General features: G+C 41.6%; 1 protein-coding gene across 2 annotated transcripts in view; it reads left to right on the forward strand.

Moving 5' to 3' along the window:
- RETREG1 (reticulophagy regulator 1) overlaps window positions 1-24,114 on the forward strand; it is a 167,925-nt gene that overhangs the window by 112,864 nt on the left and 30,947 nt on the right. The window contains exons 1-2 of one of the 2 annotated variants that reach the window (XM_075585925.1): window positions 10,850-11,047; window positions 23,206-23,332. In XM_075585925.1, coding sequence (XP_075442040.1) covers window positions 11,013-11,047; window positions 23,206-23,332 — 162 coding nt within the window. In that variant the 5' untranslated portion in view covers window positions 10,850-11,012. Of the gene's footprint in view, window positions 1-10,849; window positions 11,048-23,205; window positions 23,333-24,114 lie in introns of those variants that run through there. The other variant, XM_075585924.1, reaches the window with a different exon arrangement.

Consider the following 24,114-nt stretch of genomic DNA (forward strand, 5'->3'; position numbering starts at 1 on the left):
AATCACATCGCTCCAGGAAAAAACTCTGACACGTTTCATACTGTAATGTACTTTATCAAAGAGAAATGTGACATGCTGCAGCTGTAAAGTAACATTATATTACTTAGTGTAACACATTATTGTTACAGCTTTCAGAGTAATAGACAGTGTGTTTGGAACACAGCAACAGATCTGTTTGTGATACTTTTGTTGCCAAATGGCAGAGCTCAGAAAAGTGTGTGAGGACCTGATTCAAGAGAGGAAGTGGATGTGACTTTCCAAATGGTTGCTGTAACAACCAATGGATGTTCAGTACATTTAAAGAGAACAATAAAAATGGCATTAGGAGTTTAAAAAAAATGCAGACAGTATTATGTAATATTACAGAACTGATTTATTAAAAAAAAAATATATAGGATTTTTCACATTTTTGCTGCTTTAATTGCAGTTACATTCACATAGCGCTGCAGCTATTTGGACAGGCGTGTGCATAGTTACAATGACGTCATCTTGTGGAGTGACTGGAAAACCGCTCACAGCTATGCACAAGTGTAACATTTTTCTTCATTTTCAAAACAGAGACATTTTTGCTTTTAAGGATTGAATTTGTTTCAGTTTGTTTACATTGCTAAATTGTGCAGAAAATGTTAGTTATGTTTATTAGTTAAACGGCCACAGTTAGTGGCACTGTCGCATTATCAGCCTCAGACTGGCTATCCTTTAGGTTGGTGTATAGGTCCAACTCAAGCCATCATCTTGATTTGTGGTCTTTCATTCAATATACTTTGAAACTGCCTTCTCCGTGCTTGAGAAAATGCTAGTCCTATTCATTTAAATAGAGTTAAACGCTTCTCCAGCACAGGGAAGGCAGCTTTACAGCACATGGTACTACTGCACATCCTCAGCTCCTACAAGATCACAACGTATTACTAAGTGATGAAGGTTCCCTTGTTGTGAAACATTTTACGAGCCATCTAGTCTGAGATCATGTTCACATGTAAATTGTTGGAAGCATGTCGGGACCTTATGACTGTGCGTCCAGCTCTTCTCAGAAACTGTTTATGTCCCCTGTACAACGTTTTCAAGCTACAAGATGACATGATATGTGGAGGTCAACTGAGGCTTGCTAAAAACAAGAACCATTTCTGGTATAACAATTTGTTGTCCTGTTATTGGTGTAACATATTTTTCAAGCTGTAGATAAAGCTTAAAGGCAAATATTATTTTTGGACGGTACAGTAATAATGTAATCACGTTGACTATATTGAAGCCCTTTAGGGAGAGAGAAAAGAAAACTGCAAGTGAAGTTTGAGAAGTTTTAATTGAGAGTTTTGCAGTTATCCAATTACCAACAATGGAATCATTATAGTGATCTGTCTGGTACTCTGTGTCCCACTGAAAAACTAGAGGGAAAAAAACACTTTGGAATGGAAATTCCATTCCACTTGAACCTTTTCAACGTTTTAATGATGTACCAGCTACGTAATAGGCACTTACTCATTTTCTAGAGACTCATCAGGCTGACTGCGCCAATGGAGGGGCCTGCAAGATCGAAACAGGAGTCACTTCTGTTTCAGGCATCCGGGGCGTGGTTATGTCATATGATTGCTCCTGGAGCAATGACATGACCTGGGAGTTCCTGAGGCCTGGTTGCACTGTGGTACTGCCCGACGACGAACCCTCTAAGGTTCAGAAAAGACCCAGAAAGAACATCAAAACAAAACAAAGTAATATTTATTGGTCAATAGCAACTACAAGGTGCCGTGGGTTGCCGACGTTTTGGTCCCAAAGGACCTTCCTTAGGGCAAGGAGGAAAGAATGTGAGAGACACCCACCTTAAATACCACCACCAAGTGCTGGGAAGAGCGCAGCAGGAAACAGTGCTAGGAGCGCAACTCAAGAGACGTCACAGAATGTAGTATAGCATGATGACAAAAGTAAAAGAATTAAAGGTGCCGGCCTAATTCCTTAGTCATTTTACATTAAAGTAAAGACGTGAAAGGGATTCAATAAATCATATAAAGTTGAAAGAAAAAAAATGTCCCGGATGTTATGGGTACTCATTAGCAGACAGACCACCCCCCTGCTAACTCAACCATACACCGTGACAACTCTCACAACAATGCCAGGCCCCTCTTTGCTTTCCTAATGCCATCTTAGTCCAATTTATACTTAGGATCCAGTGCTTGCACTGTATATTTTAGCACATCTTATAAAGACAAATGACACAAGTCACATTTGCAACTACTATTTTTTGGACACACTGCTGTTTTTATGTATGGGTGTTATGATGAAAGACACCGCAACGACACGTGGGTTTGTCTGAATATAGACTTTTTATTTATCTTTAAAAAAGGTGGAACAAAACAGCTTATCTTCTGCATATAAACGAAGGACAAAAACATTAGTCCTTGATTAAGGCTTTGTCCTTTTCCCAGCCAGGGCAAGTCAAGTCCAGGATACACAATAGCAAGAGTTCCACTATAAACAGACCGTATTGCAGGCTTTTCTCCCTCCAGAGCTCCAGCGTGTCTCTCCCTGTTTCAGACAGGAACCCAGGGCACTGAGAGCTACAGACTTTTAAGACACTCTAAGGCCTCGGTCCCGCAGCGCTCGTTGGCGCGGGCGGCCATGTCGCGAGTTCCCCACCAGCAGGGGAATCCTCGCGAGCCGGTCCCGGTCCCCCCTGGCGGCACAGCTGACTACACGCTGTGGCTCGTCAGCCGCTATGGGACACAAGAAAATGGTGTTCCCTAGCGTTGACGCGTCACGTGGTGTGGCTGTGAGCCAATGGGGAGGGGAGGCTTCGGGAGGAGGAGAGGCTTCGTGGAGCGGGGAGAGGCTTCGGGGAGCGGGGAGGAGTGTGGAGTGAAAGCAGGTGAGTGCCTGTCTGTGTGTGTGTCTGAGTGCGTGCGTGCCTGCCTCTGTCTGTCTGTGTGTGTGTATGAGTGCGTGAGTGCCTGCCTCTGTCTGTGTGTGTGTATGTATGAGTGCGTGAGTGCCTGCCTCTGTCTGTGTGTGTGTATGTATGAGTGTGTGTGTGTGTGTGTTTGTTTGTTTTACTTACCCTCAGCAGCTCCAGCTCCAGCCCGAGTCCGTGGAGGGAGGGGGGGAGAGCAGCGGGTCCCTCCGCTCAAGCCACGCCCCCCTCCCTGTCAAGCCTCCCACTCCCGCCCACCTCCGGCTCCCGCTCCCTACAGACCGCATATCGCGGTCTGTGTATGTCAGCGCACCGCCTGTCTGCAGTGCGGGCGCGCTGACTCTGGGAGCGGGGCCTTAGCCTAACGAGCGAGCGAGGTGTGCAGGCTAATCAAGTCAGCCTGTTGTCAGACTGAGATTTAACCTGATCAGTGCTGTGCTCAACCTTTAAACATTGGGATCCCATGCATTACAATCAGATAGGGAATCCACCGTCACAGACAGTATGAAGTAACTTGATGTTCTGAGACTAAGGGGGTTATCCATTACATTTTGACAGTGCTGATCTTGGCGTTATTGCATGGAAAATCCCAATGATTTGAATGGGAGTTTCCGTGTAATATTTTTCCAATCGGCACAATTGCAGTTTAATAAATAACCCTCTGACACAATGTATCGAACTTGTGTGAAATGCGATTAGGTAGACAGTAAATTGTATTTTTTTTCCTTTGTGCCCTGCAAGGAAAAAACCTTCTTAATCAAAATCCTTACATTTGAAGTAGTCCAACTCAGACGTGATTTATGCACCAGCAACAAAGGAAATGATTAAGGAGTATATCCACAAAGCATTAACTTTCATGGCCATTAGTGTTAATGATATGCAAAAGAGGTGTGAACCAACTCAACGCATATCCCCTGCAGGCTGTTGTCGTTAACGCAGGCTATAGCACTGTTTCATTTTAGATAATGGCAATATCTGGCATTAGGTGCTTCTAGCAATATCGGACGCCAAAGTAAATACCCTGGACTAGGAGACAAATGTAGTCAATACCTATGTATTAACCCCTTGGAAGCCATAGTGGCCATGAAAGCATGCATTAAGTATGTCTTCATGGCCACTAAGGTACCCAAGGGGTTAATACAAATACCCTAACTACCTTACTGCCCATTGTATGTCATAGAGGTACTGTTAACTGGCCCCCTTAATACCCCCGGGACACCTACCCCATAACCAATACCTCAACAGTCCTAGCTATTAGCACTACTTGTCAATATAACGTGCGTGTGTGTGAGTATTTAGGTAAATATACTTAGGTTGACCATTTTTTTCAAGTAAAAAAACAGAACAACTGTCGCACATGGGTGAATATTCCGCGCCGACTGCGCATGCTGGAACGGCCAGACCCGACCGGGGACGCGTGAACTACCCACATCGATCGCGTATCCGTTGGATCGGCTATTGCTGTTCACGCATGTGCAATCAGCTCTTGGCGGCCGAGCACGAGTGATTGGCTCTTTCCAGCAGCGCAGTTGTGATAGCGTACGGCCTGTTTGTGCAGGCGCCAACAACAAACAAAAAAACCCGGGACGTTTTGGCACTTTTTAAAAAGGCCCAACGTTGGGACACAATGCCAAAAACCGGGACAATCCCATAAAAAACGGGATGTCTGGTCACCCTAATATATACATACATACACATTAAAAAAGTATTTAAAAGGTTTAAAATAACCAATTAAGTGTCCGTGGGCCTACCTAAGCTCTCTCTCTTGACGTACTGTCTATTTAGTACGAAATCAAACTTGATACATAGCTTCTAATGTCATTACTTCTGTGTTATGATCAGAATAGTAAAAATGCCTAGTGCAATACATTATCGGTATAATGCAAATCATCACTGTTAGGGGAATCTGATTTCATTCATTGTAATTATTTACACTACGTTATTTTTTTATGCCTTTGGAAAGTACCCAACATTTCAAAGAGTGCTTTCTTGTAAAATGCTGCAATATTAATCATTATACATTTAAGTACCAGATAAGCCAGCAATGTTTACTTGAATATGTTTTATTGGACATCATTTGAGCTGAATGGTGTCTCTGCACAGGACCACATTTGTCTTTCATCTGCAACCCCTCCCTTAGTTTAGTAGGTCAGGCGTTTTCCAGCATAGCTGTGTGACCTATGCTGTTCCAGGTTGGTTCACTTACAGTACAGGAAGCTGTTCTGTAGCCATTTTGAAAGATGACAGATCCCCTGATCTTATAACTTTCTGGTTGTAGTAGTGCCGCAGTTCTGTACTAGGTGACCCTCTGGTGCAATCTCCCACACAAAAATAGAGAATAGTCAGTGGAGGGGACTGCTGTTTTTATCCAAACATTTTTTACAGGGGCTAGTCATCGTTACAGTGCACACCACGTGTCCTTATGATGATCAGGAAATGTCATACTATTTTTGCTAATTTTCTAGATTGAGTTCACCGCTCCGATAGATACCATGTGATTGCTACTGGAGCATTCACATGGTCACAATCCCAGAAGTCTAGTGGAACCTGAGTGTAAAGGGTATAAAGTCTGTCATTGTGACTTTTCGTGAAGCTACTTTAGAACTTAGACCGCATAACTGCAGATTTATCATCACTTCTGTATTGTTTCCTTTTATATGAATGAGCACTTAATTTGCCCTTAAGCAAAATATATATATTGTCTATTTTGGGATATTTGGTAATACAGTTTTCAAAGTTAGGCTTTCAGGCCTACTTTTATACAGCTATGAATAATAATAATACTAGCATGTTCTTGTATAGCGCTGCTAGTTTTACATAGTGCTTTACAGAGACATTTTGCAGGCACAGGTCCCTACCCGTGGAGTGTACAATCTATGTTTTTGCTGCCTGAGGCACAGGGAGATAAAGTGACTTTCCCAAGGAGCCGACAGTGGGAATTGAACCAGGCTTACTCAGTGCCAGTCACTGTCTTTACTTACTGAGCCCCTCCTTCTCCCTATTAAGCATACCTTGATTTTTGAAGCAACAGATAAAACTGGTATAGGAAAGGGGTCTGCAATATTTAAAAAAAATCTAAAAAAAATAATTATTTGCCAAAAATATTTAGAGAGCCGCAACACATGCTATATACTGTACACACACACTAATAGGTATATATAAGCATTAACATATGACAAACTTGCTTCAGTCATAATTACGGAAAGGAAAAAATACCATGGGGGAACACAATGCATCTCGCAAAAATAAGTCTATTTATTTTGGGGGTTTTCATTGTTATTCTATGCAAAACAGTTTGTCATTTGTCAATTAATGCCGTTCAGCTGCGGAGACTCTCCACTTCAATCCAATGTTTAATAATAATAATAAAAATAATAATAATAATTGCCAAACAAATCACTAGCTTGGATTGCCTCGTTAATGTGTCCCGGTTTCTACTTTTGAAAATCTGGCCACCCTACCTAAGTTTCCCTTTATTACCACAGCATTAAAACAGTGTAAACTAGGCAGCCAGTGTAGATATAAGAAGCTCGCAGATACACAGGTAATCGTGTGGGTTCTTTGCCTTGCTTTCTGGAATATGTGTGTGACAAAGTCCATCAGTTCTGTAGCAGAGGCGTCTTCTTAGCCTGCCAATGCTTTCACTGGCATAAACTGAACCTGTTTGTCATGTGGCTTTGGGCGGTTACAGCTTACTCACATGATACACTGTTAACAGGAATGAACAAAACAGCTGCTGCCAGCATAGCTCAGGAGACGTGCACTCTGTCTGTTCCTGGGACAAGCCTTGGGTACAGCTCATTAAAGGACTCTCTGCGTATGCCCAGTCTCGGATCCTAAATCTGTTTTAAGTCTTGTCTGCAGACTGGCTTGTGACATTGATCTAAATCGACAGAAAGCCATCCATAGGCAACGCTGGCAGGTCCGCTGGATATCAAGTTTATAGAGAAAATACCCCGTATAATACTATAATTCCAGTTATCCAGTTGACGCTGGCACGTGGCAGGACAATCCCCTGACCTATACCGCAAGGTCCTATGATAACAGCCTAAAATAGAAGAAAGGAAAGGACTCTTCTTATATTTCTTGCCAGTTAATCTTGTGCATGATCTCCGTACATCTTATAACATTGATTGCATTGGTTTAGCTGTGATTAATGTGTTTAGCTTCTCTTTACAAAAATATCTATGCCAATTCATTATTATAATAATAATAATATTCAGTCCTCAATACCTGATAAATATCAGAGCACAAAAACTAGATTACCATATTTTCTGCCTTAAAGCAGCAATCCCCCCGTCTGATTATTTTTTTATTTCCCCTTCCACGGCCAGCCCCACCCGCCATTTCTGTAACAGGGTGAGAAACCTTGGGGCAATAAAACAGACATTTCCTATTGGATGTGATTTCCTATTGGATGTCCATTGAAATCCCTTTAAAAAACAGTTAGTTAAGCCGGTAACTTCAATAGTAAGCATCTTGGGGAAAAAGGAGGTCCCGATGCTGGAAATAGATCTATAGCAGTAGTTGCAGTCAAAACAGGTGTATTATTTACCAAACAATGTAAGAGTTTCCTCTTCTCAAGTTATTTTCTGATTTATAATGGGAGACTTTTTTTTTTGTTTTGTTTAACAAAATGATTCTGAAATGAGTGGTTAGTGCTACAGTAGGTGGATCCAAGTCTGGCTGTCTTGTATTCCTAAAGTTGCAGCTTCCCAGACCAGGCAGTGATGGGACCAATTGGTGACCATGCATAAAAGTTGCATTATCACACGGCTGACGAGGAGTTGGCTGCAGTTTAATTACTTGCTGATTGTATTGCTTGAACTCCTTTCTGGAAGAGCTAGATAAAACACACAGTGTGCGCCAATTTGACCCGCGCTGCGGCCCCCAGCTCTGGGCATTCTCTGCGCTCTGTGGATGCCCTTGTGCAATGTTTGTGTTCACATGCCTTTTGTCCCCCCTCTGCCTTCCTGGTCACCGTGCTGAACGCACGCGGTTTGCACAGGAAGTGAGGCGCTGATAGATCCAGAAATGCGATTAAAAAAACCTGAAGATGCGATCTCACATGTCTAACTGTCCTCTCTTAACCAATCTAACCATGAAATAAATATCACAGCTTTGGCTGCTTTCATTTTTTGGCAGTTATTAACAAATTACATTTCTCCGGGGCCTCTGAATGAGGCAGTGTTTATCCATCAGGTGTTTTCTTTACCCTTATCCCGCCCTGTCCTTATGAAGGAGCCAATACAGATAAGGGGAGGAGGGCTTGGCAGTGCAAGCACTTGTACACATAGAGGCAACAGACAAGAGAGTCACCGGAGGATATCAAACCCCTCCCAAACCTTAGCTCAGGGGGCGCAAACTTTTTTCCCTGCGCCACCCTGCTGGCGGTCCCCTCACCTCCGCACCCCACCTCACCCCCGCTCCGGAGTCGGCTCCAGCGTCATGCCATAGCAACGTGACGTCACTTGATCTCGAAGCCCCCGGAGCCAAGGTTAGTTAGGTTTACAGAGGCCCTGCAGCTCCCCCGGCACTTAATTTAAGTGCCTTCAGGAAGCGCGCGGGGCCTCGGTAAACCCTGCTCCCCCCGCACTCAGTCTCGCGCCCCCTCTGGGGGTTGCGCCCCCCAGTTTGCGCACTGCTGCCTTAGCTCACCATGTTTGCATTAAATAATAATGTCAGATTTGGATTTAAAAAAAAAAAGGCCTCCAATTGTACGTAATAGGTAAGGGAACGGGACGGAAAGGCCTGGTTTAAGCTTCCCACGGGGACAGGCAGGGGGTCATCACACAGGGTTGGGTTTGGTCATTAAACTAGAGGTTACACCAGAGTATCCATCAGATGGAAGAAGACAAAGAGCAGTGTCCTCCAGGGGACCAGGTGCGAAGAATCTGGCAGCTCTCCTCTCCCCCCTCTCTTCCCTACCCCTAGTGTTGTTTTATGTGTTCATGTGACAGGAGGCTTTGACGTGGCGTTTATATATGAAAGCGCAGGTGACAGAATGTACAGAGATGCCTGTTATGCCTTTTGGAAAAAAAACAATGAAATCTGAAGTTGTAAAAAAAAAAAAAAAAAGGCATCAATCGATGGATGGATTTGCACCTTTAACCTTTACTGTAGGGACCACATGACTCTGGATCGCACCTCTTGCTGTCCTGAATGCAATGAATGTGATAAGCGCAAAGCGAGCCAGAAAATGACATTGTCATTCTGACAGCGGAAGGACAGGGTTGCGGGTATTTTGGTTATTATTTGTTGTTAAAAGTACACTTCAATGTTTAAGATGTGTAACATTAATATACTTATTTATTTAAGTTTAACGAGTTTGAGTAGAGGAAGAAGAGTTGGTATAATTCATATTTCCTGCATGGGGGGGGGGGAGGGAGATGGGAGGTGGAAGAGGCAGTGAAATAAGCACACCTGGTGATTACCAGATTACTCCTCTAGCAGGATTCATGTCATAGCAGAGTTTCAACACTCCGACGCCCAACGGGCCAATAGGAAGCCGTGATGTCATCAGGTTCCTATTGGCTACGTGACACAGGAGCTTTAAACGCCAGAAAACAAGCATTTAAACCGTCATTTCACCCCACACAGCCCAATCAGAGCTGCTACAGTCACCCCCCTTTGAGGTCTGTATCTCGGGAATCGGGGGGTTCCCAGAGCTTAAATTAATGGGGTTTAGCTCCGCAGACCCCCTTCTTCAAATCTATGTTAAAAAAATTTAAAACAAAGTGCAAGAATTGCTCCTTTAAGGGCTATTTATACACATAATAGCCAACATATAAATGTAAAGTGGCCAACTGTCCCAAATTTTACAGACCTGTGCTGAACTTTTAGGGGATATCCAAACTGTAGCTGGTACAACACTCAGTTTTCTCCTGTATTTCTTTTTATTTGCTTATCAGTAACAGTATGTCCCTAACATACTAGCGTCAAATTGATCTTTGTAAAATGAAAGTGCATGGATAAACAAGTCAATTGGCCTTTTAGAAACATAAAAATGTAGGAACTGATGTTGCAACCACCATTTTCAAATTGTAAAGACGTAGACATAAATTCATCCTGGTCTTGTTCCCTATATAGTACACACAGAGGGCCACCAACAGGGTGGGGGTACAGCTGTCCCAGTGGAGGAGGTCAGGTGGGCAGGTCTCCTTCCCCCATCAGTCTTCCTCCGCTCCTCTCCCCTCATCACCTTGAATGGATCTGGATGGCACCCACTCACCAACAGAGGCCTCCAGACATGAAAAAAACCCACCCATCACCGTTTAACAAACGCATCCCCCAACACCCTCCCCTTGACAACTCATCGCCCGGCTCGAAAACTCCATCCAGGGCCCAGGACAAGAATTCCAACATCAGCCTTGGAAACCTGTTGGCCGGCCTGCATAGAGCTACTGTAGCTTCATAAAAGTGTGATATATGTGATTCCACAAGAAAGACCATTGAACCATGCAAAATAACCACCCTGAAAACCCCAAACAATGAATTCATTTTCTTTATTGTCATTATAGAACTTGCAAACTGTTGCAACATATTTGCTTTTTGAAAAGAAAAAAAAAAATCACAAAGCAGCGAATAATTGACCAAACCAGAAATTGTGCCTGTTAGTTATATCAACATTTGTTCTGTGTGATCTGCTACAGTGACTATACGTAATTCCACACTAACTTTTTATGCTGCAGGCAAATAGTGAAAAAGTTCAGCGAGCTGTGATTCCACCTTCTGTTTATAAAACTGGGATACGACAAGTCTTGAATTAAGGACTGTCACAATAAAGGTTATAAAATGGGTGTTGCCTCCTCACATCACGGGATAGGAATGCCAGGCACTTGGGAGAGCAGCATTGCCCTAGGAGATTGTCCATGCACTCAAAGCAAATGCTCATGGTCTATTTATAGCAGCCAATCACTAAAAACCCGCTGTGAGCTTCATTCAAGACAAGCTGACACACAGGAGGTTTGTAAACACAGACTTTCTGAGTGCTGAGCTTACAAGGCTTGGTCAAGTTCGCTCTGGCTCTCCTTGCAGTCAAGGTTAAATTCGGCAGACTCTTCTATACCTGGATTACATTGTTTGGAGCAGACAACTTTGTTAAAGGGCAGAAATGCCTGAAAGGGAAGACTTTCAACTAGATGAAAGGTACTGCGTTATTTTTCATTTTTTTTGTGTGTTTTAGGAAATTACCCCTTTTCTAGAATGTAGGCACGGGAAATATTTACTCTTATTTTTTTTTTATTTTGTAACTCATTTGTAGGTTTTTTTGACTAAATCCTTGTGGGGGGAATCCAGTGCAAAAGAATTGCACCAGGTTTATCAATGGAAAAAAACACCCCATTGCTTTTGATAGGATTCCTTTCCTTTGATAAATGTGGTGCTGTTTTCAGCACTGTTTTAGCCCCAGATCCTACGGTGGTGATGTATCAAAGCAAATTTAGAGCAAAATTGACACGAAATGTGTCATTTTCATCCTGTGTCTTTTCCCATCAATGTATCAAGGTCTTTGCTACAAGTTTTGCCCCATGTGGGGAGTGTTAGTAAGAGGAGTTAACATGGCTCACAGATTATATGGAGATCTATCATCTCGTGCTCCTCTGGGAGTCACTTTCTAGATTTAGTTTTTCTGTTTCTTGACGTTTTAGCATTTGCATAAAAAATATCAACCGAGTGGGGTAAACTCTGGGTAGCAATTTGCATCCCATACAGGAAACTCTTATCCTTAACGCAAACGGAAAATGGAGCAATGCGTTAAAATATCACTGATCACCCTCCTTGTTTTTCCAAGGCAACCCGTCATGCAGGTGTTGGCTTGTTAAACTGCGTATTCATTCTCGAAAGGCAACAATACAAAACAATAATTAAATAAAAAGGCCTTCCGGTTGCACTCTGCCATACTTTGTCATCATTAATAAAGGCATTTCTCTGCTCCATATATCAGCTTTCTTGTTTTATTTCAAGAAATATCAGCTTGTCATTTTTTAGAACATTGCAGCCAGAAAAGCAACAACATCTGATGTTACCTCCATAGGAGAGGCCAGTCTTCAGTGCTTATAATATTAGTTCCACTAGCCCCGTTCTAGCCGCCATAGCAATGCGTTTCAGGCCCTCCTGGCAACGAATGCGTTAAACAATCAGAAAAGTAGGTTTGGGGATAACGCCGTTTAGTAGATGTAGTTGTCTTTGATAGTAGTGCAGGAACCCGAGCTGGAACCAGTCCCTTGTCTGCTTCATCTAATATCTAATAGCAGAGATGTTTTGGCACACATTATGAAGATTACTCCAGATTACTGTATACAAGAGAACATATGTTTCTTATTTAGCAGGAAACCAAGACAGGAAGCACATCGCTCAACGTTTCAGGGGGCGCAATGACCCTCCGACAGGTGTCCACAGGTGTCCTGGGAACACCCCCCCCGCCCACCCCCCTCTAAACGTTTTGCGATGTGCCTCCTTTGGTTTCATACAAAATAAAAAAATATGTACTCTTGAATACAGTAATCTGGAGTAATATTTGTATGTGCGGCAGAGCATCTGTTCAATATTTTCGTACGGTGTCTTAAAAGCTTTATTTTTTATTCCTTTTAAATTCACACTTTAACTAATGGGATTTGTGTACTCTTTCAAACGTTTTCTTCAGATAGGAAGTAATTAATACATCTTCTATGCATGTTAAGTAGAGGTGATGTTTATATTGTATTCTGTGAACCATCTGGAACAAGAACATGCTATTATTATTCATATATAGTCACCTGGAGAGCATTGTTTCATTTCCTTTGCTGGCAGGGTCCCACAATGTATAGCAAAGGCAGCATAGGGGAAAATACCTCCCTGTAACAGGGACTTATCACTGTTTGAGAGAAACTGCCTCTAAATCCAGCAGGGAGCTGGTTAATTGCAGACAGGCAATTAACTAGACTCCACCTGGCCACATTAGAGCTCAAAGAAAAGCCTCCTGTTGGAAATAGGAGAGAGATTTTTCCTTAGCTCACATTTGGGCTGACAGTAGGAGAGCAGAGAAGCCTGCACACAGACACTATCTTGAGCACAAAGGCTGTGCTGAGATCAAGACACCCAGACACCCAGAGAACTATATTTCCTGGACACAGAGGACCCAGGAACCTGCCAGAGACAGACATGGAGGGTTGTCTGCTTAAGGTACTTCCTGGGACTTTGGAGTGATAGCCTGGTAATGGGAATATCCCTCCAGTCCTGCAGATAGGGTCTGGGGATGTAAGTTAGCCCTTACAAAGGGATAAGGGGTTTGTTATTTTGTTATTTTTGTATGTTTTGCCTCGATAAAGGAACAGTCTCAATAAAGCCAAGATATAATTGCACCCAAATCAGTCTCCATTATATGTACCTCTGCACAGATCTCTACACTCCCCACCCTGTGTTTTTGTTTAATTTTTTTTTTTAGAACATAGTCACATACTTCAGTGACAGGGAAAGTTCACACGTAAATCATTTGACCAAAGTATAGTTTCCTGACACCGTGTTTGTGATCTGTAAATGTTGATTTGCGTTATTTATAGGGGTCTGAACCTCAAAGATCTCGTGTGTACGTCACTGAATATGGAGATGACAAATAATGACAGCCTTTAAATAATCAATACTTTCCTTAAGGTAGCAATCTCCCCCTTTCCCCCCCCTACCCCCCCCCCCTCGCCACCTCCCCCCAGAAGCCTCTATAAGTCAGGCAACCTTTAGACAACAGCTCTGGGGAGAACCTTATTTTAACCTTTAGAGTGCCAGCGGCTTCGGCACTTCTGGGTCATCACATGAGGTGACTGGCAATTTGGGTGCAGGAAATAGAAGTGGAGAAATCTTGTTTTGATATAGCTGGCTGCTGCACTGCAGCCGTCAGTCTGATCACCCCCTAGAATACGAGCCAGTGCCTATGACATTTGTGGCACATCATAAAAGGGTCTGGCATGCCAGGGCCCGCCCCACACAAGGTCCATCATAAGTGCACCGTAGATGTAATCCTCCCGGACACCTATTATTTCTAAAGCTTACATCTGCTGTATGGAGCACAAGATTTAAACGTAAAAACAGTGTTGGAAAGGGCAAAAATAGATCTGTTACAGTAAGTGAAACAATAAAATGCAAAGAAATGGTGATTAGAGCTGGCTGCTGGTTTAATTATTCCCTAGCATTCAAATGGAAATCTCAATATATGGTAAGGTTAGAGAACAGCAGTGTCAGCTGCCACACAAAATGGGTCACTTTCAGCCAGCTAAGTTTTGTCCCACGGAAACCAGTAGCAGTGTGTGTAATCGTAGTGTGTATTGATTAAGCCTGTGTGATATTATAATGATACTGATGATGACATGAATAGCAGCAAGCTCTGTTCTCCAAACATGATGACCGTGTACACTCATTGAGCCTCGATGGGATCAAAATATATTACATTACATGCTATACCACATGGGTGAGGAATGCATTCCAATCTAACGGCAGATAAAGGCATCATTCAAAAATAAATGCTGGGGCTGAGTGTCTTTTACGATGCTTTTGAATACAGTTTTACAAACTTAATATGCTGCAGAAAGGTGCCTTCTGGTTCTGTAAGGTCAATTTTGCAAGATTGTATCATTTAATACTAGTTAACTAGCACTATATTGGGTCATTGTTGTCCTTGGATTGATTCAAAGAATTCCTGCTATATAAGGAAACCTAAAATGTTTCTCAATATACTTTACATTTAAGGTAGAACACAGAAAAAAGGGGTGGAAAAATGATGCACCGCATTTATAAAAGAAGAAAATCCCATTGGTTTTAACTTTTTAATTGGAGTGTTTTTCCTTTATAAATCATAAGTATTATTTTTGCCCCAAGTATGCAGACATGAGACATTGATAAATACCCCACCCCGTCCTCCCCTTTATGTGGTTTACATATATATTATATATGCCTTGTCATGTCAAGATATACCATTTTGGTTAAAAAAGTGCCGGGTGTTGACAAGAGACGCAGATAACATCTTTATGCTAAAGTTAAAAAAAAGAAGATGATAGCTAGCTAATAGTAATTAAAATGAAGATAAGAGGTGAGTCAGAAGAAGTGTTTTTCATTTGGCTGTTGAGTTTCTTAGAACTTGAATACGGCCTACTGTATGACGTGCGGATGCCTAATGAGTGTGTATGGCCCAGTGAAGAAGTACAACAGGTTTAAAAGTTGTTGTATTACCAGTGACAAGCTACATTTAGCATGGAAGTCCAGAGTGGAAAGCATCTTAACAAACAAGAAATGTTAGGACTAGCAAGATCATACTCCCTAGTTATTATTAACATGGACTTCATTCTGTAATAGATGACAAGCACAAACCGAATGCAAAGTTCTATCAACTGCATGAATGAATTAAAGAATAGAGAGGTGGAAAGTATTTCATTTATGAAGTCAATATATTTTTTTTACTTTGAGAGTCACTGTGACATAAACTAAAAGAATTGCAAATGCCACTCTTAGTAGATTTTGGAATGTCCTTTATTGTAACGCTTCAAATGTTTACCAATCTGCAGGAATCGTGTTTTAAGAATGGCAGTGATCTCAGGGAGTATGTGCAGGGGTAAATGATCTATCCATCGTGGAAGAAAGGTTCCATCCTAAGGAAATGGAAAATCTGCAGTGCCAATGTGAAAAGTGATTGGGGACAATGCTGAATGGCTTATGACTTTTAGTTCTTATGTGTGATGGGATGAGAATTTCAATCAGATGAGATTTTCTTGATTGATGCAGGCACCAATGGCTACAATTGGCGCCAAAGTAGCAAACATGTTTCTGTTCTCATTGACATCGCAAATAAATATTAGGTTGTACTTCCAACATATTTCTACTCAGTATTGTCTAAATGTTTTCCAGGAACTTTACTGTATAAATCAATATACACAATGATATATACAGTAGCCGCATATTACCATGGTCAAGTGTATAGTCGCAAACATTATGACAAGTGAGGAGGGCAACGTGTTTACCTGTCAGCTGAATAAGACACTCAAGTTTATCTGCAGTGTTGGTGTTTTCTGATGAATATTCAGTGACTCCAGTAGATATTTGTAAAGGGTGTTGGGGGTTACGTTGCTTCCCGTGCCATTCACCCGATCCAACAGCACCAAAGGTGCTTAAACATATGAAGATATAACTAAGTAGACGGTAACTTTTTTAAACTAACATTTTTTTTTAGTGGAAAAGCCTTTTAACATTGGATTGTATGTGCTGCTTTAAATGCAGTGATCCCTGTGACATTTTTAGATGTTGTAATGTCTATAGTGTTAATTTGGCTAACTCCCCAGAACAATATTGGGCCATTGTTGCTAAGAGCTGATGGATTTTATTTCCTGATAAACTATATTGTTACAGCATTTAGTAAACCTCATCCAAGTCAATTAACGCTTTGATGCCATACCAGAATGGGCTCAGAAGCAAGCAAACGTTTGTGAGTGCCCTGGCCCCTTCGGCACATGGCGGTGGCGTGACTGCCTCTCTGATGAGGGTCCAGTGACTGCCTCAGGACTGGCTTTTGCATACTTTATACCCAGGAAACCTGTTTTGTGCTGATTACTGTTGGCATTGGCCTTTGGTCGACAAAAGCAGCCATATAAAGCTGTTGCTAGCCAAATTGCCACATTGTCAATTGGAAACCGATAGCTCGGTGCCCTGATTTTGACTTATAGGGTGGGGGGTGGTTGTGTCTGCCTTTTATGGTGTATGGTTTATGCCATTACAATCACCTAAACTGGATATTGTGGTGGTGACCAGTAGTTCTATTGTTCTGAAAAGAATTAAGTTCTTTACAGGATTTGATATCAACACAAGTATCTGGGGGATCCTTCAGAGCTGAACCGCTCTATTTTCAGCTCCGGGTTTCCCCCCAGTTCCTGAGATACTGATTAAATTACCAATATTACTTCCTGTTTTTTAAAGGGGATTTAAATGGGCATCCAATAGGAAGCCACAACCGATGCTGTTGCACTTTCCTATTAGACTTGGTCTGGGACTTGACAGCCATTTTGTTTTCCCTGTAACTTCACCAGTAAGTATCTTGGGAACCAGGGGGGGGGGGGGGGGGGGCAGAAATAGTGGTGTTTTGGTTAAGGTGGAACCCCATTTCCCACCATGTAAAAAAAAACTGGAAGTAAACTTTACACTGGGTCATAAGAGGAGAGGTGAGTAGAGTTTAAGGGAAATTAAAAAACACTGTGTAAGGATAGGGGGAGGGGGGTAACTTTCCTACAGCAGCAGCATACTTTCAATTGAAACTAATGTTAAGGGAGGCTACCAGAGGATTTGAAGTTGTATATAACACAAGGGGGTAGCTGAAAGGAACGCAATTCCTCTTCTTTGTTGCACTCCCTATATATTAATTAGAAATCAAAACATTTTCATGTGAAAAGTAATTTTAGATCATTGCTTGGATGAAATATCAGTGTTAATGTATCTTTTAATTGGTCAATTTTAAATAAAGTCCGCTTTTAAGTATAAAAACAAATGAAGACAATTAGTGTTGGAGATTCCAGCTGTACCACGGATAAAGTGACTAACTAGCTACACCTATGATGCTAATGGTGTAGGGATCACAGTTTGAACTCTTAACCAGTTAATAGCAAACACTTACTAACTGTGTGATTAAAACATGCTACAAGGGCTGAGAGATAAATTAGTATATTCAATACTGTACAACCTGATAATACTGGATATCTGAACAGCATAGAGTAAATAGCAAAATAATGGCCTTCTAGCAGCTTTAATAGAGCTAATGCAGCTGTCTCTATGCTAAATTTCTCATCAGGACTTAGAACACAAGTGGTAGGTGTACCATAAAGGATTAAAAAGTAATCCCTCTGCCTATCTCTATATGAAATCCTGTCTTGGAAATTGGATGCATAAATTGTAAGTGTCATTACCAAATAATGCATCCACTACCATTTACAGGGTTTATAGGAGAGGGGCAGAGCCAAGGTGAAACCTGATATCATTCGGTGCGTTCCTAGAACGACATTGCTAAATCAGGGGCACCTACAAGCTCTGGAATACTTTAGCCATAATTACTCCTGCTCTCAGACCTCTCACTCACGCAGTGTCAGTGATGACGTCTGACGTGTAAATCCCGACGCACGTTTTGCCACCTAGTGGCTTCCTCTGCTTTTTCCTTAAAAGACCAAGACAAAAAAAAAACAAAAGTAGCATGGAGAAAAGAAGCTTGTACTGTAGTTGCAGTACTTGGAAGATCATTGGGTAGCCTTCATCCAACAGTGTATCGACATGGGATAAATATGATGATTCAGTATATATGTATATTGTATATTGGCAAATCACTAACTTTTTAACACATACTTCATTTTAAAAGTCTCAAGGAGTTATCTTACAAACTTGATTTAAGTGATTTATTTGATAACTCTTAAAAAGAACCACAATAGTGAATGTTCTTATAATTGCCTCCTAATCACTGCAACTTGGAAAGAACAGCAGTATTGTTTCCTTTGTTAGATAAGAGTACATATCTGGTCCCTAAAGAAAGTGATACTTATTAGGTAATTTGGAATTGTTGTTACATGGTACTGTTCTGTGTTCGGCATGGAATTTGGAAAGCGTTTTAACCTTTCTTACATTATGAAACAATCATTATCAGTTGTACAGATAGCTTCCTTTATTTCACAAAAACTCCAGTAAATGTTGTACAGTGTGACATCGCATTTATTTGTAAGAAGGAAGCAATATCAGAGATGTCAACCTCCAAGGTCTGCAAAATGTGAGATATGGGGTTTCAGGAACTGAAACGGCATTTTAATGGAAAAAATATATTTCTATTGGTGAAACTCCATTGAGGTCTATGAGACCAGTGATACTCACAGATAATCAATAAGTGTTGAACTATGTGTTATGTGCAGAAGAGCAAGATGAATCTGCCTTCTAGCTGCTAGTCATCCCTCCCAGAGGTCGGCAGCCAATTTTACATTGCCGGAATGTGATCCTAGATTAATGTCTGATCTGGTCTTGTTCTCCATATTTTCCAGTTGTCACATTGTGTGCATCATGTTGCAAAGCAGTATGTCATGATAGTCATTTGCTGGTATTTACTATTTACTCACATGATTAGATTGTTCCAGTAGCTCTGAGAAAGTCTTGTGGAGGTGGGGCTGGAGGCTGGTCACTGAAAAGGCAGAGCACGAGCTTGCCTCACCAGACATTTACTACACTGGAACATGAGGACATTAGTCATCTCCACAGAAAGAAATGTCATGGGGTGCCAGTACTGGGGCTTGTTTGACACTATGATGAGCAGAAGCAGCTGTGGGTGGCAGCTGCTTGGTGACTGTGCAAGTGTGTGTGTGTGGGTGGGTGGGTGTGTGTGTATCCATGTTTGTGTTCTAGGCCAGATCAGTTTCAGTATGTTGGTGAAATGCCAAAAAGAGAAGACTGCAGGGATCAAGTTACTGGTGTCATACCACGTCTGGAAAACCATCAGGCCTTTGTCAACAAGGAATCACATGAATTGCCTCTTTAGGCTACATTTGTTAATGTTTGCAATGAAATAGTTCTTGCTCATCCAGTTATATATGGGATCCTTACGGATAGGAGGACATGGTGAGGTAGGCTTAGCCTGAGCATTAATCGGGTTTGGCCTTAAAAGGTCTACCCTAGAAGGCTTAGAATTGAAAATGGAGCAGGAGAGGATGGTGCTCACTGAGGAATAAACGGACAAAGCACGGCCACCCCCACAATTACAGGCCATATATATATATGTGTGTGTGTGTCTGTGTGTGTGTCTGTCTGCACTGTACAGTACAATACATTAAGGCTCTGTCAAAAGTAACTTGTCCTAGGTGATACTGAAATGCTCCTGGACATCAGATTAGGTAAATCCCTTTTAGAGATCAGCATTTACTCTGCCTTGTTATAATAATCATTAATTTCTCTAAAATGTATGTTTCAGAATGTAAGCATTGTGAGATACTTAAGCTCCTACTAACTATGCTGTGAAGCTGCTTATTTATGTTTATTTATTTGAATGGGGCTCAGATCTTCCCTGTCGTAGAGCTGTGCATCATAAAAATGTAAATGGAGACATAAGTTTAACCCCTCTTTATTTCCCTAGATGTATTCAAATACCGTCCGAGCGTCTTCTCCCGGCACTTTTTCCATCTGCATTGAGGCCATGAGTTTGTGCATCTCTTCGAGGGGCTCTCCTACTTTGTCGGGCACAATCCGCACTTCTCTCCCCCTCTCGTGCACCCCCACATTCTTCCACTGGCCATGTCTCGGCGGCGCTGTCGCCAGGTCCCCATCAACTGTTAGTCGATATGCTCTTGGCCATAGAGCTATCTGCTCTTCTTTGTCTCGTATTTCTCTCAGCAGTTCCAGAAATGTAGGGGATGCCCCCTTTTCTTTCCCTCAGTGAAGATATAGAGTCATCACATTCCAAGTAGGGACCCCTCGTATCAACTGCTTCCAATGTAATCCGCCTAGATGTATTAATATGTAGATATTATGGCGGGCCTGATTCTACCTCCCCAATACATAAGAGCAGTGTTTCATAACTCCAGTCCTCAGGGAACCCCAACAGGTCAGGTCTTAAGGATATCCCTGCTCCAGCACAGATGGGTCAGTCAGCGGCTCAGTCATTTTGACTGAGCCACCTGTGCTAGAGCAGGGATATCCTTAAGACCTGACCTGTTGGGGTTCCCTGAGGACTGGAGTTGGGAAACACTGATATAGAGAGAATATTCAACCAGTGAGAAACCAGGCTGGGGTCAGACAAAGCAGCAAGACACGTACCCTTTGAATAACAATACTTTATATATGAGGAACACAGAAATCATATACAGTGGCCCTCAGAATCGGACGACCAAGAACAACACTTATGTCAATCGGATAAAGAGAATAGTAATGTACCTCGTTGCACAATTGTTCTACAGTGTCTCTTACTCAGTCCCGGTGGCCCAGATGCTAACTGTTGGTACCGGCACAGTGTTGGACCTCGTGTGGAATATAGGTGTGTTAATAGGTGCAGGGCTGTTACTGTGCAAAGAGTGACTGTGTACAATGAAAAGGAACACACAGATTCCCAACAAGCTCTGAGAAACCCCAAACATTACCACATAATATATATATATATGTATATAAGTGTCCAAAGGAGTGCTAGTGGGCGTGGCTAAATGTATACAACAAAAAACAAACAAAGATGCCCAAAGCTACTTCCAATGTGACAAAAATACACAGTGCAATACCTATATATTCTCTTGAAAAAGGGTCATTTAGTCTAACCCTTTGGCCAAAGCGTCTTAAGCCTGCTGCCACTTTCAAGGCATGAAAAGGTCCTCTCTGTTTCTCTCCGCAGGTCTTTCTCTGGCTCACGTGCTCCTCTCTACCTATATCTCTCTTAAGCCCTCATTCCGTAATATCATCCTTCTTGGTATTCTATCATCTCAGTGCTTTCCTTGGTTCACAGTCATAGGCCGGAGGGCATGTGCATCAATATACTTACAGTATGTGTGTTCATAGGGGTGTTACATTAGTTTCTGCAATTGGGCGGCACAAATACCTACTCTATTTAATTAACTCTACCATTGTGTCATTTGTTACAGGAACAACTAATACTGGGCAAATGTGTTACTTTGCATTATACATGAAAAGATTACAGCAATGTGTAAACTTTCTTCTCAGCCAGCGTCTTTATTTCCCCATGATATTTGATCTGGTGTAGGTACCTGTGTCTAGTGTAGGGATTTCAATATTAACCATGTGTGCTATTTAAGGTTTCCTGTGCTTCTTTTATATTGCACTGTAGTTTTTATAACAAAAATCTTTCTCTGTACCCTACTCACACCTTACATAATAAAATGATTAACCAACCAGTGGTACCTCACTGGCAAGAAAGCAGATGGGACATATCAAAACTCTTCTAAGCCCTTTTTCTGGTGGATAAAGGAATGTTGGTAGAGAATTTTTATGGACTAAAAGAATTGAGTACATTTTTGCAATTTATTTTTAAATATACTGTATGTTTAGTTGAATGATACCGCTTCCTGTGCCCTCAATCTTGACCTTGTTGTGGTTGACTTCTAAGTAGATCTGGGGTTGAACTATTTTTCATCCAATTTATTTGTTTGAGAGATACAGTTAAGTCTAATAGTGAGTTCAATAGTCGCCCTTCTTAAGGGCCATATTTACTAAGCAGTGCTATTCCATAAGATACTTTCTGGCCCATTCACTTGACTGGACTGGAAGGTGTCTTCAGAACGCAACATACCAATGGAGAAATGGTGCCGTTGATCAGTAGGTAGACCTGATAACTTCAGGGCAGCCGCATTCCAGCCTCATCCTGAGACTGGTCTTTCTTTTTCTAGAGAACTTTAGCACCATAATGCACCTTTTTTTCCCCAACAGAACTATTCAAGTTATTAGTTACATTTTATTCCAGTTTTACACTTAACAATATACTAAGAAGGATTGCTGATAAGTCAAAACGAAATGTTTTGCCAGAATTACAATTTGTGGTGGTCTAAATTCTTCCTAAATGTCACTGACATGAAATCCCAACGAATCTCCTGTCACATGGGATATTCCATGTTGTGTTCCAGTGACAGCTGTGTAATCTTGGTCAAATTACTTAGCAGCATATAAGGATAAAGCAATGTAATTACTATTATGAATATTGTTACTGCCTTGGCGTTTTTAATTTTTCCCTATGACAAACTGCAGTGACAAATCTCCAAGCGCTCGCTATGTCAGAGAAACAAAATGGATGTGAAATCATTTTCATGAGTAGTCTTGACTACGGCAGCCATTATACATTTTGGAATGACTGCTCCTTTCTCAACTCACTTGGGTGTCATCCCTTTAGTAGTCCCTCTGTGAAAGCAGCATGTTTTTTACAATACATAATGGAATTTGGTGCTAGGCTTTTGGACATCAATTTGAAAACATATTGAACAGGTTTAATTATGAAACAAACATTACAACTGTTAGACATCTTGGTAAATTCTTATGCTTAAGACTGCCAGAGTGCATATCTAAATGAGATTGAGGCTTTAAAGCAGGGGTGGCCAAGTCCAGTTCTCAAGGACCACCAACAGACCAGGTTTTAAGAATATCCCTGCTTCAGCTCAGGTGGCTCATGAATGACTGAGACACTGATTGAACCACCGGTGCTGAAGCAGGGATATCCTTATTAGCTGGCCTATTGGTGGCCCTTGAGGACTGGAGTTGGCCACTCCTTCTTTAAATCATCCTTTTAGAGTCTTTGCTGCTGATACAGTCTTTATTGCTGAGCTTTTGTATCTTGTTTTTCCGTCCCTCAGGTGGGAGGTTATCGGCTCTATATCAGAATGCAAGCCCAGGCTCATTCAATGTATTGAAGAATCATGGTCCAGCTACAGTGCATTTCTGCAGGAATTGTCTCACTTTAAACAGCAAAACCCTGGCAAGGTAAGTTTTCAAAGCACTCACTGCAGTTTATTTTGTTCAGGTCAAGTTATTCTGAACAATGGGCGCTAGTTGGATTTAAAAAAAAAAGAAAAGCATATTACAGCTGCAGTACACTAATCAGTGCAAACTGTAACTAAGATAAGCAAATGACGTCTAGGTGCATAGGTGTTCAAAACAGGATTTAGAGGCAATTCTATCATTTGATTTGAAAACAGGGAAGCTCACTAAGTAATGGCAAATTATATAAAAATAAAATCTTGGATTTGGTATGTGGGACAGCAAATTAAAATGGAGATTAGAGGATACTCCCTCACCCGGACTTCCCTGCTGATCCCCATAAATAGCATCTCTGTTCTCACAGCATGAGCATTATAAGACGTGTGGCATTGAAGGTGTGAAACTGCTCGGCTTGATAAAACGTGTCTGATTTGTGCTGGAAGTGGTAACATTTCAATGCTGGCACGCAGGGCCGTTTTAAGACCTTCGTAGGCCCTAGGCACTTTTATTTTTAGAGGCCTGTGTGTCCGATATTTTTACTCATTTTTATGCTAATTTCATCGTTTGCTTGTTTCTTTCGATACTAGCGATATTTGGCACCGATACTTTTGTTTAGATATTTAAAGGTATCGATATTTCGAAGGCCTTTTAAATTAAAATGAGCTGTTTTCTATTATTTTGTGATTTTTTTTGTTTAGGTATTTTTTCAAGTGAAATATTGTAGGCCCTAAAAGGTTCGGAGGCCCTAGGCACTGTGCCTTGTCGGCCTAATGTATAAAGCGTCC

The sequence above is a fragment of the Ascaphus truei genome, chromosome 2 (genome assembly GCF_040206685.1).
Source record: "Ascaphus truei isolate aAscTru1 chromosome 2, aAscTru1.hap1, whole genome shotgun sequence".
Taxonomy (NCBI): Eukaryota; Metazoa; Chordata; class Amphibia; order Anura; family Ascaphidae; genus Ascaphus; species Ascaphus truei.